At 45.4% G+C, this 18,279-nt stretch overlaps 1 protein-coding gene across 5 annotated transcripts in view; it reads left to right on the top strand.

The window, feature by feature from the left end:
* FBXL20 (F-box and leucine rich repeat protein 20) overlaps positions 1-18,279 on the top strand; it is a 69,244-nt gene that overhangs the window by 21,977 nt on the left and 28,988 nt on the right. For all 5 annotated transcript variants that reach the window (XM_054014282.1, XM_054014279.1, XM_054014281.1 and 2 more), the window contains one exon: positions 12,607-12,661. In XM_054014282.1, the coding sequence (XP_053870257.1) occupies positions 12,607-12,661 (55 nt within the window). The remainder of the gene's footprint in view (positions 1-12,606; positions 12,662-18,279) is intronic.

The raw sequence follows: 18,279 nt of genomic DNA, 5'->3' as shown, positions 1-18,279 counted from the left end.
GGGGGGAAAGGTTGCAGGCATCAAGGCCAGAAGGGAGTAGATGATTAGAGCTTGGATGAGATTTCTGGCACTGTGATCAGAATGGAAAGGTCTCAGAGGGGTCAATAGGCCTTTTCTGAATCTAGGGAAGTGGTTGCAACTGGAAGTTAAGGACTAGAAGTTTATCCTAGATGTTAGGAGGAAGAGCTTTTTCTCTCTATGGTCATGTCTACTAGGGTATTTTGCACTCTCAAAAAACTCACACTTGTGTTAGTCAATGGAAGCAATAGTGCAGACAAAGATCCCAGGGCTGGATGCAATTTTAGTATGGGAAGGTTACTAGTAATTCATCCCTTGATATCACTTTTCCTTGGTAAAGTTCATAAGTAAGGGTTGGAGTGCTGGAATCCACCATTTGCATTCTGTGAAAATGAATTAGTGTAGTTTGACAGTGCAGCCTTTGAAAGAGACTTGGATGCATTTATCTAGGGGGATCTCCTGTAAATGAATGTCAGTGTCTACAAGACAAAGACGCGTGTGTGTAAGCAACGCTGCTGGATAATTTCTTGTTCCCCAGTTCGGTCATTCTGAGGATGGTATTGACGTCTCATATATGTGGTTGTGAAGTGAAAAACTGTACTTAAGCCCATTCGGTTGTGGGAGGGTGCAAAATGGGCAGACAATAGGCCTTGTCACCCATACAATGTAGAAATCTGTGTGACTTCGTTATCATTCTCTCATCCTACCTAGCTGCTGAGGTTTTTGGTGAAGACCTATAGTACTTTACATCTTCAAATGGTCTTTATCTAAACACTTTTGTAAATACATAGGAATGGAATCATTGCCCTTTCTACAGATATGGAAATGGAGGCACAGATTAAAAGTAATTTAAGTGTTCCAGATTGGAAATAAGGCGTAATTTTTGACAGTGAGTAATTAACCATTCGAACAATTTACCAAGGTCAATTTTTAAAACGAGATTGGACGTTTTTCTAAAAGACGTGCTCTAAGAACTATTTTGAGGACGTTCTGAGGCCTGTTACACAGGAGGTCAGACTAGATAATCACAATGGTCTCTTCTGGGTTTGGAGTCTGTGATTTCCATCCCCCTGCTCAATCCAAAAAGCTGTGCTTGATTTGAATTTATATGGGAGCAAATCTGCTAAATGCTTATCTCTCTTTTGAATCCTGAGCAGGAGATTTTAAACCAGTGACTAAGCAGTTCTGCTGTGGCTACATGGCCCACAATATTGTTGGAAATAGTGACTTGATTCTTGCATTCTGTGAGTGTATCCCTCTTAAGAGAAGCCAGTTGTACAGTGTAATTATCAATCTGTATGATCTTGCTGTTGAAATCTCCATTCAAATTCCAGGGTTTGCCCCAAATATTTTTGTATTATGGTAGTGCCTAGGGATTTCAGTGTGCAAATATAGAATAAGAGCGCTGTCCTGAAGAGTTTACAATCTAAATAGACAAGACAGACAAAGGTTTGCGGTGGGAGGGATGTAACATACAAACAGGTGAACACTATGAAGTTTCACAAAAGCCATGTCAGTTCCATGATTTTGTTGTTGTTTTTTAATTTTGCAGGGTGGAGCTTTGTTGGGAGAGGATTATTTCAAGAGACAAGGAAGCTAGAGGTCACATTAAAGGGGGGTAGAAAATAAGGGGTACGTGGAAGACGGGATGTGAGGCTGGAATAAAGCGACTGTAAGGGAAGGGGCAGGAAAGACTGGAGTCGAACAGCCAATCAGCAAAAAAGGAATAATGTCCACAACAAAAGCTATTTTAAAAAGTACACACCCCTCTCCCTCGACCCCTTCCCCCCCCGGCCTTCTGATGATATCAGAGTCTGCATGTCCCTGCTTCAGCTGCTACTCTCTGCTTCTGCCCATCTGAGTCTCTGGCTGGCTCCTCCTAGCAGTGTTTGCTCCCAAGTTTCTATGGCTGGAGTAAGGGGTGGAATGGCGTGGACCCTGCTGCACCAAAAGTCTCTGCACAGATCTGAGTCCAGGGAGCATTAGGGTTGAGGTACTCAGGCTGGGTCTCTGCTCCTCCCTTCTCTCTTCCCCTCTGCCCCCCCCCCAGCCCCCCATTATTGCTGTACCTGCTTCAACTGCTTCTCTCTGCGACTGCCAGATGAATTTCTAGGGGCTTACACCTTTTAAAAAAATGTACATTTCTAAAAGAGCCAAACCATCCAAAGGTGGAATTCAGTTTATCGCCTTCTCATTCCCGCAGAGCCACCAACTTCTATTTGGACAATGTCTAGCTCCTGGGTTTGTGTAGCAATGAATTTAGATGCACCCTCCCTGAGACAGGCCAACAGCTGGCTTATTGACTCTGAAAGGTGAATTCATGTTTCATTTTTGGCACCAGTTGTGGTTAATTTAGACATCTGTTTTGCCAAAATAGCTTCATGCCAATAGTTTCTGTGCTATCTAACATGATTGCATCGATAGTCCGTTGAGAAAGGGCATTCATATGTTAAAGCAAGCTGCCAATTGACTTTGAATGTAGGCCAACCTCCATCGGAAAGTCTGAAAGAGTTTTTTTCCCTAGAGAAATGGTGGTATCTACTAGTTTCCTAAGGAATGTTTACTCCTCAAATATACATTTCTCTGGCCTGGTCTCCCTGGCCCTAAGGAGTTTGCCTTTTCCAAATTGGTTCCCAATAAGGTCACTCAGCTTTAAAATCCTCCCCTCCCATGCTTTGATCGCCTTCTGTTCAGTCCCCGCTCTGCTGCCCCATAATCTCCTGCCTTGCCTCAGCACACAGCGCAGTGGCTTTGCATCTACCTCCATATTGATTTCTCCTTCACTGGCTTTAATTCTGCTCCAAATGAGTGAAGAACAGAACACAATTGAATGGTTCACCAATGAGAGGCGCAGCAAACTCTAGTCTGTACCTACTTGGTCAGGCCATAGGAACCAATTTAATTAGAAGGGAACAAAGCTTGACCGTTTCCCTGAAGCTGGGAATGGGCGACGGGATGGATCACTTGATGATTACCTGTTCTGTTCATTCTCTCTGGGGCACCTGGCATTGGCCACTGTTAGAAGACAGGACACTGGCCTAGATGCACCGTTGGTCTGACCTAATATGGCTGTTCTTCTGATTTGAATAGCATTTCACTGGGTTGAAAGTCAAGGTGATAAATCGGATGGTAGTCTTTTGACAGCTGCATATCTTTAAAGGCCTCATCCAGCTCACCTTGAAGTCAAAGGCAAAACTCTCAGTGGTGTCAGAGGAAATGGTGGTGGTGATTGGAGCGAGTAAGGAATCTCTTAGAAAATCCTGACTGGATTTGAAGAAGTTGGAACGATAGAAATGTGCTGGACATTTCTTCATAGAATTTATTGTGGCTACTTACCTTGCTGTAGACTGTGCTAGTACCTCCGGAGAGGGCAGTATCCTGCCCTTTCACAAAGCTGCTCTGAACCCCTCGGTCCTACTGTTATTGAAGAATGGTCATAATTTGTTGCTTTCCAATGGAATGACTTAATCTCTGTCATAACAAACGGATTTGACTCCGGTTAATGCTGATAATATTTAGATAAGTATATGCCTCTCCCCTCCAATGACTGTTTGAACAGAAGTTAAACAGCATATATTATATTCTTGCTGCCACTCCTCTGTGAGGAGGAAAAAGGCCAAGTGCGACAACATAGCAGTCAAATGTCAGCAGATGTATTTAATCAAAATAAATATGCTGTGTAGAACTTAAAAACAAAATGAGTAATTTCATGATTGTTTGAAATTATAGCTGATTTTTTTTTCTCATCCAATAAGGCAAAACTAGAGTCTTCATGCAGATATACTATTAAATAACCTGCTAATTTTTTTACCAGCTTCTCAAAGTTTGATTCCGAGTGATAGCTATCTTTATTAGCCTGCTAAATAACAATGTAGAGCTGTACAGTGAACTAGAAGGATATTTTGTGCAACATTTTCATGCTCTGAGGCATAGCCTCCAGAATAATTTGGAACAACTCCAAGAGGTGGCTCTTTTTAATAAATGTTGCTATATGTAGGATCTAGGATAGGGTTACCATATCTCATAAAAAAAGAGGACCCTCCACGGGCCCTGGCCCCGCCCATTTCCCCACCCCTAGCCCCGCCCCAACTCTGCCCCTTCCCCACCCTAACTCCGCTCCCTCCCACTCCCAGCCAGGGGGAAAGGGCTGCCCCAGTGCTACCAGCTTCACAGTTTCCCGGGCAGCCCCCAGACCCTGCGCCCCCAGCCGGCGCTTCCCCAGCGCAGCTGGAGCCCGGGAGGGGAAGCGCCCAGCCGGGGGCGCAGGGTCTGGAGGCTGCCCAGCAAACCGTGAAGCCGGTAGCACTCGGGCTTTGGGCAGCCCCTATGCCTCCGGACCCTGCGCCCCCAGCCGGGCACTTCCCCTCCGGGGCTCCGGCGGCTCTGCGTAACTTACACTGTATAAGTTACACAGAGCCAAAGAGGAGCAGAGCCCCCGTGGCTGAAGGCTTTGCTCCTCTTAGGCTCTGTTTAAGAGCCGGGCTGCCCCAGCGCTACTGGCTTCGGGCAGCCCCCGTGCGTCCGGACCCTGCGCCGCCGGAGCCTGGGAGGGGAAGTGCCCGGCTGGGGGCGCAGGGTCCGGAGGCACGGGGGCTGCCCGAAGCCGGTAGCTCTCGGGCAGCCCGGCTCTTAAACAGAGCCGAAGAGGAGCAGAGCCTCCAGCAGCTGCGGCTCTGTGTAACTGACACAGAGCCCTGGGGGCTGGAGGCTCTGCTCCTCTTTGGCTCTGTGTAACTGACACTGTGTCAGTTACACAGAGCCGCCGCAGCTGGAGAAGCACTTCCCCTCCCGGGCTCCGGCGGCGCAGGGTCTGGAGGCACGGGGCTGCCCGAAGCCGGTAGCGTTCGGGCAGCCCGGCTCTTAAACAGAGCCGAAGAGTCGGGGAGGAGCAGAGCCGCCATTTTCCCGGACATGTTCGGCTTTTTGGCAGTTCTCCCCTGCTCTGGTTAGGCCTCAGCTGGAGTATTGTGTCCAGTTCTGGGCGCCGCATTTTAAAAAAGATGTGGAGAAATTGGAAAGGGTCCAAAGAAGAGCAACAAGAATGATTAAAGGTCTTGAGAACATGACCTATGAAGGAAGGCTGAAAGAACTGGGTTTGTTTAGTTTGGAAAAGAGAAGACTGAGAGGGGACATGATAGCAGTTTTCAGGTATCTAATAGGGTGTCATAAGGAGGAGGGAGAGAACTTGTTCACCTTAGCCTCTAAGGATAGAACCAGAAACAATGGGTTTAAACTGCAGCAAGGGAGGTCTAGGTTGGACATTAGGAAAAAGTTCCTAACTGTCAGGGTGGTTAAACACTGGAACAAATTGCCTAGGGAGGTTGTGGAATCTCCGTCTCTGGAGATATTTAAGAGTAGGTTAGATAAATGTCTATCAGGGATGGTCTAGACAGTATTTGGTCCTGCCATGCGGGCAGGACACTGGACTCGATGACCTCTCGAGGTCCCTTCCAGTCCTATAATCTATGAATCTATGAATCTATGAAAAGAGGACGTATGGTAACCCTAATCTAGGAGGGACTAGATAGGTCTCTTCCAAACTTCTGAAAGCACAGAATGCTGCCCTGTTGTACATTCTCATTTTAAACCAGTCATGGGATATTAACAAGAAATGTTTGTTACGTTTTAAGTAGGGTTGGATTATCTGTGCTTGGGTTTTTGTGTTCTGTTTCTACTGTGCAGACTACATAATTCAGACCAGGGTGAGGAGAAGCCCAATATTTAATTATGACCCATACTGTGTGTGTATTGAAGGAGGAACCCTGTTTCATCATTGCCTAGCCATGCAGGGCAACCTGTTTTTCCCCTCTAGCAGTTTCTCTGAGAAGAAAAGCCTGTCCTTAGTTTTCCAAAGTAACTCCAACTTCAGGTCATTCGGCCTATAGGACATTCAGTGTGCTCCTGTGTTCTCTCCAGCAATTGTGAGGTGCTATAGGTTGGAGCCAAGTTGTGAAACAGTCAAAGTGCAGAGCAGTGACTGTTGCTGAAACAGTATTTTTTTCATAGTCTGATTCTGCTGAGTCATTGTTTGGTATCAATGAGAAAAGACTAGGGACAAAGTAGTGCAGACAGCATTTAGAAGGGTCTTTTTTGCTTTAAAAAAAAAAGTAATTTTATTAGCTATTTAAGTGCATGATTTTAAATTCATTGTTTGTCTTCCATGAGCCTAGTCATTGTCAGGCAACCACTCCCAAGCAACCAGTCCTAGCTAGGGCAGTCAAAAACCCTACAAGAAGAGTGCGGGGAGGCTATTGAGGGAGGCGTGGCAGGAGAAATGAAAAGTAAGAACCCTGTAATCTAAGCATATTGGACCATATAGAGATGGACTTTTAGGATCAGGAAAACTTTTCATGTGCTTTTGTGTTTACTCTGACCTCAAGAGGTGTATCCTCAAGGGCAAAAGGGGCAATTGTCAGCCATATTAGCATCCTTTATACCTTGGGAGGGTGGGGGGGGGGGGAGAGGGACAGAGAGTGAGTTTGACAGCTACCCAGCAGGCTTGTTACTGGAATATTTATTAATGGCTTGGAATTTCTATGGAGGAGGAAGAATTATTTGTGGAAAGTGAGCTTGCCTGATGACTTAGCTGCAGTTGTGTTCCTATAGATATAGATACTTGTGTGTCATGTAACAAGAATCCAGAGAGACAATAAGCGTATTTTCCTCGCTTCCAACGTGCCAGTAGCCTTCACATGAGGGCTGATACATTGGCCGATGTCATACTTAATTTGAGGGAAGATATTTGTATGCTGAGGGTTTATTAAAAGTTTTCAAACAAGGTATTGGATTCCTTTCTGAAAACCCAGTATTGGAGCCAGAGCTGTGTGTAATAATGAAATGCATTTTAGGACCAGAAAATGAGGTTGAAAAAAGCGGTCAGACTTCCAGTATGTCCGTGTGGATCCTACAGCAGGTGTGCATGTGCCCTGTGCACGTGAGATTGAAATTTTCTGATTAGCAGAGTTCATTACCTGCATCACTTCATACTTCTGTGTGAAGGCATAAAGGATAAAGTGGTTCCCTCTGTCTGTCTGTGGCAGTGAGATAAAACTTAAGTGTCAGATCTGCTATTTTTCTTTTGAGCTTCAAACTCCTCTTCTAGACAAGTTTTTTCATAACCACTCCTCCTTCACCCCCCTTACTTTTGGTTACTACTTTAATTTGGACCTTCCTAAAACAGCGCAGAAAGTGGTCTAAAATTTTCATCTAGACCAGTCAGTCAACCTACCTTTCTTCTTCCCAAAACTATGCTCTGTGCTGGGAGATGAGAAATTGCACACCCTAAAAAATAGGAATTATTTTGGTGAAGTTCTCTGGCCTGTTACACAGGAGCTCAGACTAGATGATAACAATGGTCCCTTGGAATCTATGAATCTATATGGAAAGGACCAAACAGTTCAGACTGTCTCCCTATCTGCTTATAGCCTTAGCCAGATGTTTTAAAAGTCAAGCCATCTCTTCACAGAGAATATTGAAATGGATAACAGCGTATCTCGCTGCCTTATCAGCTGGCTGGTGAGCCTCTCACTCCACCAGGGCACAAGCGGTGTCCTCCATCTGCTTCAAGAATGTGCCTGTATCAAATCTGTAAGATGGCAACTCACTGACCTTTGTTAAACACCATGCCTTGGACTTGGCTGCCAGGTCAGATGCCAAGTTCAGAAGAGCAGTACTTCAGTCGCTGTTCCAACTGATTCAGCTTGAACTCCTCATTCCCACTGTCCTGAGGAGATGTTGCTTGCCAGTCTCCCACAATGGGGTCCAAACTAACACTGAAAGGATGATTACTTACCCTGCAGTAACTGTGGTCCTTCGAGATGATATGGTCAATGTGGATCCCACTGCCTTCTCTCCCTTCCGCTCTTAGAAATCCTCAGTTACATTGACCTTTTTTACTGCGAAGAAACTGATGAAAGGTTGCCTGTGCTCCCATCTTTTATGTCCTTGTATGGGAGCATGAGGCAGCCATGGGTGATGCACTGCCCCCAAGGGATCCACTATGCAAAAAAAAATCTCATCTTGTGCACATGAGGCCCATGTGCTCCTATAGCGAAATCCACTCTGACATCTTGAAGAGTCAGTTACTGTAGAACAAGTAACTGTTCTTTTCCCGCCCTACTGTGGACTGGCTGCCAAAAGCGTATTTGCAGTGGTGTTGTAGTGTTGGTCCCAGGATAGGAGAGACTAGGTGGATGAGATAATCTTTTATTGGACCAACTTCTGTTGGTGAAAGAGACAAGCTTTTGAGCTTCACCGAGCTGTTCCTCAGGTCTGGAGAAAGTAACCAGTGTCCAGGCTAAATACAAGGTGGGACAGATTGTTAAGCATAAGCAGCATTGAGGCATGATAGTGGTTGTCTTCCCAACTCATTCGAAGCTATCTGGCTACACAACTGCCAATACACGTGGAAGAGCCTGTTTATATAAATGACTGTCCAGATCACTGCGCTCAGCAGTGTTTCCTCCATGCTGCGTGGAAATGATGCTGGTTTGCAGAAAACAGATGAATTATGGGATGTCAGAAGGGGAGTCATGGGAGTTTTAGATTGACCCCCAAGCCCCAGAATTCCAGGTGGCATTTCACAATGCATCGAGAAAAATCATAGAATATGTAAAATCCAGTGGCAGAACATTGCACCATGGGATATGTGCCCAGAATGCTGTGTGGTTATTTAAAAAAAAAAACCAAGCACAGAGCTTTGTGAATGCAGTGATTCACAAGGGAAGTAGCTTAAGCCAGCATAAACAAAGCTATGTGGAAGCACTCTTTTGCTGTAGATAGAGCAGCGGAAAATACACTGAAAAAACTTTCTCTAATAGACAAGGCCTTAACCACTTTGCTTATAAAACACTCAATGCTCTGCTGTAGGCTTCGTGGTGTTCTGTCCCACACATGGTGCGCTCCCCTCTCTCCAGTTGTCATCTGTAGGGGAAAGAGCTACCTAAGAGCCAGTGCAGAGTTGTTGAGCACCAAAGGTCACAAGGTTAATGAAAACAAGGGCTTGCAATTCTATTTCCGCCAGCAAAGCTAAACAACATGGCTAATGAGGGTGACCTTCAGCATGTTGACAAATGAAACCTCCAGCCCTGAGGCGCATGTCTGTGAATTAATTTTTGTCTGTCTTTATGAGAAATACCCTATTTCCTTGCAAGGTGGTCAGCAGACATGCTTCCACTGATGACAATGTCAACGTTTTTCACTCCCTTTTGATAATGCTCTTTGCTGTAGCATATCACGTCATTCCGCCCTGCCAGTCTCCACTTCTGAAAAATTGCAACCCCCTGGCTTTGCTGCTTACAGATTACCCTGTGCAAATAATTGTACTATCTTTGAATACCAAGTATGCGCATTAATGTTCACAAACTGCTTTGTCTTGCTGGTTTGCTGGCAGCAGCAGCCTTGATAACCCCTCCTAATTCTTACATGGTCTAAAGTGGCATTTGTCAGCAGTACGTGTTTGTTCGTTATTTTAAGTGCCTCATTCCTCCAGCTTTATGCAGTTTATTCTCTGCATCTGTCCCAGGCTGTGGCTGCGTTACACAATTAATATAGAACAGTTTCAGCCCAGGGATCTTGCCAGGCTTCTAAATCATGCAAGGAAAAACAAACTACCCAGCAATATTTTCCAAACTCCAAGTGTTTCCCAAACCCCCTTCTCCTCAGTTAGCCTGCCTGTCTTCCCATCTCTTACACCTAGACGAGTGGGTCTCAACCTGCGGCCCAATCAGCACGCAGCTGTGGCCCATGTGACATCCTCAGGGCCATACAGATAGTATTGGATGCGGCCCACATAACACATTGTGGGCCGCATATGGTTGAGAACCACTGCACTAGACTCTCTTGGGGATGGACGAACGGAGTCTTGCAGGATATTCTTAAAGGTCACTGTATCCAGGCTCTCTCAAACAAAGGAGGTAACTGAAGTCTAGAACAGTGGACACCTTACCAAGAACACCGTGCTGCCAGCCCCCTCCTACTTCTGCTAAAGGACTGTTCATTTGAGCGCTTCATGGTCCCAACTGTTGCAGTATCTGTGCCCACCAACCAGCAAACAGTGGGCAGAGAGGTTTGTCAATCATCCACTTTATATAAGGTACTACTCCACCGTTCCGATCAGTCCTTGCCTCTTCACTCCTGCTTCTTTTCAGTTTTAGCGTCCTCTCTAGCCGATTTGGAGAAAGATCAGAAGTTGGTGAGGCTTGGGAGTGAGAAGGAGTTTTCTAAAGTAAACTTGTAGGGGTGAAGGAGGGAATAACTTGCTGGAGGGTTTCCAAATTCTTGTCCAACTTGTACAGTGCCCTCAGCTCTCGTCCCAGGTCCCTCCTAGTTCAAGTCTGGCAGCAATTATTGTAGCACCTTCCTGCTTTGTTGGGGTGCATTGAGTCTTTAGGTGCCCCATCTACTGCCATACATGTCAGTGGACTATCTAGACAGCCTTAATTTCCTGGGTTAGCTTAATGCTCTGGAGCATTTGTTTGTGAAGCTCTCAGTCGTCTTTATGGCACTTTGAAACTGTTTGATGTGTATCGGTCATATTGTCTAACCATATTCCTCACTAGCAAAGCCTGCATAATAATCACAGCAGTTTTAAAATATTACCTAGATATTTCCACAATAAAACTAATCCTGTTATGTAAAAGGAAAAAATAAATTAATCAAATGTGTGCAAAAAATTCTGGGATTTTAATAGTTCAATTGACCCCCAAATCCCTGACAGCCACATACAGTAGAGAAAATCTGGGGGTGAGTAGAGTTAAATTAGTCACACATGTTTCTAACCTTATATTAACATTACTCCAGTAACAAAGGCACCTTGAATGAAAGTAAACTGAAAATACCTTGTCAATAGTTACCTGGAAAAAATAGCTTATCCCCTTAACCCTTGTATAAGGCAAATGTTAATAAGTTTCCTTCTTTCTAAAAACTCTTCAATTTTAAATATTAATACACACATTCCATTTATGCCTGAGTATGTATACAATCTTTTCTCTTCACTAAATACGTTCTATCTCTGCAGTAAACTATTGACCTAATGATTAAATTCAATTTTATAGTTGCTACCATAAGCATTTGCTGTTTAATGTCTTTTTGAGCTCTATTTTCCAAGCTCCAAATGTTTCCCAAACCATGCTTTTCCCCCTTCTCCACAGTTAGCCTGCCTGTCTTCCCATCTGTTACCCCTAGACCAGTGGTTCTCAACAGTGTTAATAAACACCTGATTTCCTCTGAGTTTAAGTGGATTTTGTACTTTATTTGTGTTTGCTTAAATGACTGGAGAGTAGAAAAACGGAGCCCAGTGAAAAATACAACAAAGTACGACAAACTGCTTCTAGGATTCTGATAAATAGGCCAATAAGTAGATGAACTTCTGCGCACCAAGCTGTTCAGAGTACTTGGGAGTGCCCTCATGCAAAGGAACGGCATTCCATGTAGGAGTGACCCAGCCAGCTCACTCCTGACACACGTGCAGGGCCGGCTCCAGGCACCAGCCGACCAAGCACGTGCTTGGGGCGGCACCTTAGAAGGGGCGGCCAGTGTTGGAGTGGCGGGGGCGCTTGCGGTGTTTTTGTTTTTTGGTTTGGCGGGGCGGTGCTTGAGGGTTTTTGTTTGTTTGTTTTGGCCAGGCAGCGCAGGGGGTGTTTCAGCGGCGCGGCGCTGTGGTGGGGAAGAGAGCAGGTTCGGCGGTGCGGGGGTTTGGGTGGCCTGGCCCGGTGCTCTGGGGGTTTGGGCGGCCCGGCCCGGCGCTCGGAGGGGGCAGGGGTTTGGCCGGCCTGGCCTGGCGCAGCGCTCGGGGGGGAGGGAGTTTGGGCGGCCTGGCACTGGGGGCGGGGGGAATGTTACGGCGGGGTGACGCTCTTCTTTTTTGCCTGGGGTGGTAAAAAAGTTAGAGCCGGCCCTGCACATGTGACCTAGACAATTACACAGGCACACTAATTAACTCTGCTGACTTGATGCAAATTGCACTTACCTTCTATTTCAAAGCAAGATACTCCTTCCACCTCATCCTTGGGGCATGAGGACGACAGTGTTTTTAATCATTTCTCATATTGTAGTATTTAATTCTTAATTACCACAGGAAATTATATATAAATTCCTGAATTGGGACCAGATCCTCAGATTTTACTGAGGTGTTTAACTTGTTATGCACTCCACTGGGTGCCATTGGAGCTATGCAATTGTTAAGGATAAAGGGGTTTTTCACTGGTAAACAAACAGATTTTGTACAACTGTTCTCTTGTGTTGAACTGTAATCGTTTATCCTGCTGTTTCCTTAACTAATTGAACATTTCTGACTGCTGAGCTACAAGGTAGCAGGAAGCATCTGTTTTGATAAACAATCGTTCAGTTTACTCTGTCAGCAAATACTACAAGGTACAAGATTAAATATTTCGTAGCAGTCCAATATCTGTGACTGCTTTCATTTGTTAACTGCTTGGTCTGCACTTTTATTTGCAGTCAAGCTTTCATCTGCATTACAAAGAAGTTTTCTATCTTCAAGCTTTTTTTAAGCTTTCCACTTTCTTTTTATTTTAGATGCAAATAACCAAAATACCTTTTTATAAAGGTTTGTCTTTGTTTTCTTTACAGAATATTCTCTTTTCTGGATGTGGTCACTCTGTGTCGTTGTGCTCAGGTTTCCAGGGTAAGAATCTTTATGTATCACTTAAAATCTATCAGCACTATTTCTCTTATTCTGACTCAAACATTTTCAAATTGCCCTCTTTAGCTCAGATTGGGAAGAACATGCCAGCAAACTCTGTTCAAAGAATGTCTCAGCTATTTATACATATTCCTCTTTCTCCATAGTTAATCTAGTGATGCCAGGAGTTTCTGGTATTTACCACAGCAGTGAGTGGGTTTGAAAGTCTAGGTATATCCCTTTGGTGGCTAAGGCCCTACTGAAGAAAAAAAAACCAGCTACATCAAAACGTTAAAAAAATGTTTTCAGAACAGTTTTTAGAAGGGCTGTTATGAACAGGGGAAAATGTGTTCAATTCATGTTAGCTAAATGATGTTTTTAAATGAGTTGTGCTGACATCTGGGCTTTTAATGCAGATGTACCATGTTCGTGAATTAAACTTTAACACAATGAAGAGAGTCCAATGAACAGTTATCCGTCTGCTCCAATGCAGCTGATACAAATAGAGATGGAAGGAGACCGGAGCATTTCATTCAGTGTTTAACTAGTAAAGTAGTTTGTAACTTCCTGCAACTCAGCAAACATAGTGCAACTCGAGACTCCTTGAGGGAAAATGGGTGTGCAACTTCCACTAACGCAAGTGCCAATTCAACCGGAGCTACTAGACTTGTTTTATGGACTCTTGTCCAGAATTTCTGCTTTTTATCTTGCTGTCATCAAACAAGACACGTACCTTGTTCACAGAAAAATTACCATAATGAATCATATAAATGAATCAAGTTCTAGATGCTTATATACAAATCTTTTGTCTGTGGAGTCACTAGTATATTGGAATTACCTTATTGGCTGATCCCAGTATCCGCTAACTCTGTAGGAGAAAGCTGAATAGTTTTGGGTCCACTGGCACATTTCTTTTCCATTTCATATTTTCCGGGGGGGGGGGAAGGTAATTAAATGAAAATCAGGACATAAAAGCAACATGACGATTGAGATTTTAAATGCACAGAAATCAGATAATTCCATTATGGTTCCATCAGCTACTGTAAACTCTACCTCCTTGTTCATGCAACATGCAGTATTTCATCATACTGTAATGGTAACTTCAGTGCATGGCTTGTGCGATTGTGTCCTATAAATAGAATGATGGCAGAGTTACAGGTGCTATGAGAACATAACTTTATTTCATGACTCTTTATGTATTTAAAACTGCAATCCTAACATTACTTTAATGTACCTTTTTGCATTTAATAAACACAAGCTACAGGCCTCCAATTACTTGTTCTCACTCATAGGGTAAGTAATATTTTTTAAAAGCCTGTCAATTTCTTCTTTTTAAAAAAAAAAATCACTTTTTAAAGTGAACAAAAGCAGTCGTGGTGCTACAGAAACGTTTTGCAAAGTGCATTTTATTAAGGAGGTGAAACTTTAACAATGGATTCTTCTTTGGAGGACTCTGTGTATTCCCGCTTGTGGAATATGGCATCCCTGCCATAGAGCTGTGGAACTGCTTTATAAAATCTTGTCCTTGGGGGAAACAGGAGAGATCTCGTGCAAAGTGACATACTTGCCCTACTCTACGTAAGGCTGTGCGCGCCCCTCCCACCCCCCCCCATAACTGCCTCAGTTCCTCTGTAGCCTAGTGTAAACAGAATTTACCTTTGTGGCCTTGGCCTAGATTGTTTCTTGTGGTTAGAGTAGCATAGAATAGTTTAGCGTACACATCTTGTCCTTATCCTGGTATCCTTGGGCCCCCTTCACATGGGCCATCTTGGGACACCAACCCTCATAAGGGCTTCAAGAAATGCACCTCCTGCTTGGCAGTCATACTAGAGACTGACTCCTGTGGCCAGTGCCTTCTCTGTCTGCGTGAGACTCTCCGGTAACCCAGTGTGCAGTTTGCCATGCCATCATCACTCCTTGCACTAGAAGAGAGAAACTTCAGGCTGTGGCCCCATCTGGCTTCTCTGTGCCTACATCGGATACTCTGGGCTCATTGAGGGTACTGAAACCAGTCTCTATTCCAAAGTCCTCTGCAGAGGACCCAAAGCTCATTTTGCTACTCCGGTCTTGGCACCACCTTTTATATCGGTCTCAAAGTCTGCATCTCCTCAGCCTTGGGCTGGGATCAAATCCCTTGCCCAGCGCCGCCAATACCAGCTAAATCAAAAGTGTCACTGAAGAACAAACCTACAGTGTGTATTAAGGCCTTCATAGCCATGGTAAATACTCACGAAGTGCATATCCTGCTTATTCAGTACAGTTACCCTCCGCCCTGACTCCAGACATATCGTCTAGCAATGATGCCTCTTTCTCAGCATTGCAAGTCCATGCAAAAACCGTCAGGGTAAAAATAAGGAGAAGAGGAAATGCACTCCTGTGAAAATCATGACTGGCATGACTCTAGAGAGTTGTGTGTGTGAAGAGCCAGGAGAGAATAGGAAGCTTTAGGACTTCAGCAAGGTTGCAGTGTCCTCTTCACCCCCTTCTGCTCCCATAACCCCAGCTTATGGAGAAATGCTGATAAATGATGAAGTTTTGGAACTTGGGAGGCACTAACTTGACATATCAAATAGCTTTATAATGGAAGGACCTTTTATGTCAGTGGATTGGATTTACGAAGGAGAAATGCCCAAACCTCCCTGAAATCCCTTAATTCTTTTTTCTGAGACGTTAATTTTTAGTGTTGACTGGGTCTTTTCACTTAATGGCCTATTAGGAAATTAGTCTCTCCCCACAGTACATACTCTCAGTCCTTTCAGAGCAGGAAGGTGCTTCTCTTGGCAGTGATTGATTGTTCCAAATATGATGGAGTTTTTCCATCGTTCCAAGGTAATCTTTGAGATGCAGAGACTTCCAATACAAGTTCCCAACTATATCGAACTGCACTGAACTGGTCATGGAAATCTGGCTTCAAAATATTATAGATATGGCAAATAGTATAAGTAAGCTAACAGTCAGTGTATTAATTATAAACTCTCCCTGTTTCCCCTTCCCCCCCCCCCCCCCCCGGATTTATTAATTTTCTGAAACCTGCTTTGTGCTCAAGTTTGATATAAGCAGCCTTGAACTATGAACAATTCAACATGCTTTTTTTTTAAGTCAGCTGATATTTTGCACTAACAACTTAGTCTTTCTTTTTTCAGATTGTTGTACAGTGTGGCTTGAGCCACTCCTTTATTTTAAAAGAAGAGCCGAGTTAATATCTACATATTGGCTTCTATGAATGCAAAGTAACTCCTCTGCCTTCGTAACTACCATGAAGTGCACATGTATGAGATGGTGTGTTTACTCGCTTTGCATTTATACCATATATACTCGATCATAAGCCGGTTCGTTTATAAGCTGACACCCCACCACACCCCACTCTCCCCAAGATGGAAAGTAAAAATGGCAAATGTTGATGACCCATTCATAAGCTGACCCTATAATTCAGGGGTTGGCAGACTTTGGCTCCCGGCCCATTAGGATAAGCCGCTGGTGGGCCAGGACGGTTTGTTTACCTCCTCAGGCATGGAGGTAAACCTAAGTAAACAAAATGTCCCAGCCCGCCAGCGGCTTACCCTTACGGTCCAGGATAGCAACTGGTGGGGAAATTTGGGGCGGGGAGGGGAAAGCTGGGGGTCAGGGGAGTAACCCCTGTGACCACCCCCTACATGAAGCCACCCCTAACCTGGGACCCTCCCCACATGACCCCGTGTAACCCCATCCCGCCCCATCCCTAGCCCGGGACTCCCACATTCTCCCCATCACATCTCTTCCCACCTTGCCTGGGGCAGGCCAGGGGAGGATGGCTCTAGCCTGGCCAGAGCTGCCGGCAGGCTGGGCGGTGCAGCCGCAGCCTGCTTCAGCGGGCCAGGCGCCGCGGTCGTAACCTGCCAGCCCCGGAGCTTCAGCTGCTTCGGAGGCTGGTGGGAGAGCAGCGTGGTGGAGAGACTCTGGCCCCGCCTCTTCCCTTCTGGCTGGGCTGTATCTCCTTGCCCCTCTGTTGCGGGGGGGCTGTGTCCCACCTCTTCCTCTCTCTATACCCATTCATAAGCCGACCCCCTTCTCTGATGCGTCCCTTTTTTACTAAAAATACTCAGCTTATGAACGAGTATACACAGTATCCTCTGTCTCACTAAATAGCACTGAGTGACTGAAGTTACACTGGCTGTTTGGATATCCTATGAGCACCAGATCACCCCTCTTGGGTGTTTAATCCTGCTCAGACCCCTAGCTATCGGAACCTGCTTAGTCCCAGCCATCCTCACACGTATTTATTTATATTGCAGTAGCACCCAAGAGTCCTAGTTGGGCTCAGGGTCCTATTGTGCTAGACACTGTAAAAACACGGTACAAAAAGATGGGTTCTGCCCTGAAGAGCTTTCAGTCAAAGTATAAGATTAGAGAACAGGCAGATGCAACAAATAAAATTGGGGAGCACAAGATAACAATGCAACAGTTATGAACAGCATAACCATTCATGAGGTAAATTTTGTTTGTAATGGGTTGTCATTTAGCCAGGTTTTTCTTTTAAAAGACATGAGGAGATGCCTGTTGAGCATGGGCTTTGTCAGGACACACAGGAGCAGATTGGGCCTGCTCATGGGGGGGGGGCAGGTTCCTCCAGTCAGCTGAGCTGGCACTGAATAAGTTCGCAGTCCGCTTCAGTGATTGTCTTGCTGGAGCGGGTTTGGCTGTCTCTTGCACCCCGGCACATGGGAGGCATCTCAGGCTGGTCACTATAAAAGTCTCAGCATCTATCCAGGTTGACCTGGATACCCAGCTATGTGCCTAAATTGGCTCTCTGGCTGTTGGATCCAATTTCCAATGGAGCTGGATCCATAGAGCTCAGGTCCAGCAGCCTAGTGTGGATCTAGGGCTGCAAAACCTAGATTCGGTGGCCAAGCATGTATCCAGGGCTGTACAATCTTGATCCAGATCTGGTGGCCTCCTATGGATCTGGGAGCTGCAAAACCTGAATTCAAACAGAGCACAGCTCTAGAGTTACCCCCACCTGCCCAGGAGAAAAAAAAAAAAAAGCTGTGATTGGCTTTGGATCCAAATGGGAGGTAGGGCCAGAGCTTGAATCCAGATGCAGCAGTCACACACGGACTGCTGCGCACCGTTGCCGAGAAGGGATCTGATTACCTGGGATCTAGCCAGCATGGGGAGCTGACATCTGTTACTGCTGAATCACTTGTCTAAGAGTTCTGTACCACTGAGGCCCCAGATCTGCCCAGGTCATTGGACTCTGGTACTACAACACCACGATCTTTGCAGAACTGCTTGCCTGACTGATTCTGTGCCCAACGTAGTGGCAAAAGCAAGCAGTTCAGTTTGAAGGTCCTCACAAACTAGAAAGGGGAAATGCATTGCAAGGTTCTGATCAGGTCTGGAATGCAGGTTCTCTGTTACAGCCAGGGCCGGTTCCAGGCACCAGCTTAACAAGCAGGTGCTTGGGGTGGCCAAGGGAGAGGGGCGGCACCTGCGGCAATTTGGGGACGGCAGGTCCCTCACTCCCTCTAGGAGCGAAGGACCTGCCGCTGAACTGCCGCCGCCGATCGCGGCTTTTTTTTTTCCCCCCCAATTGCCGCCGCTGATTTTTTTTTTTGCTTGGGGCGGCAGCAATGCTGGAGCCA

This window comes from Malaclemys terrapin, chromosome 25 (assembly GCF_027887155.1).
Source record: "Malaclemys terrapin pileata isolate rMalTer1 chromosome 25, rMalTer1.hap1, whole genome shotgun sequence".
Classification (NCBI taxonomy): domain Eukaryota; kingdom Metazoa; phylum Chordata; order Testudines; family Emydidae; genus Malaclemys; species Malaclemys terrapin.
This window is presented reverse-complemented; position numbering and strand designations above follow the sequence as displayed.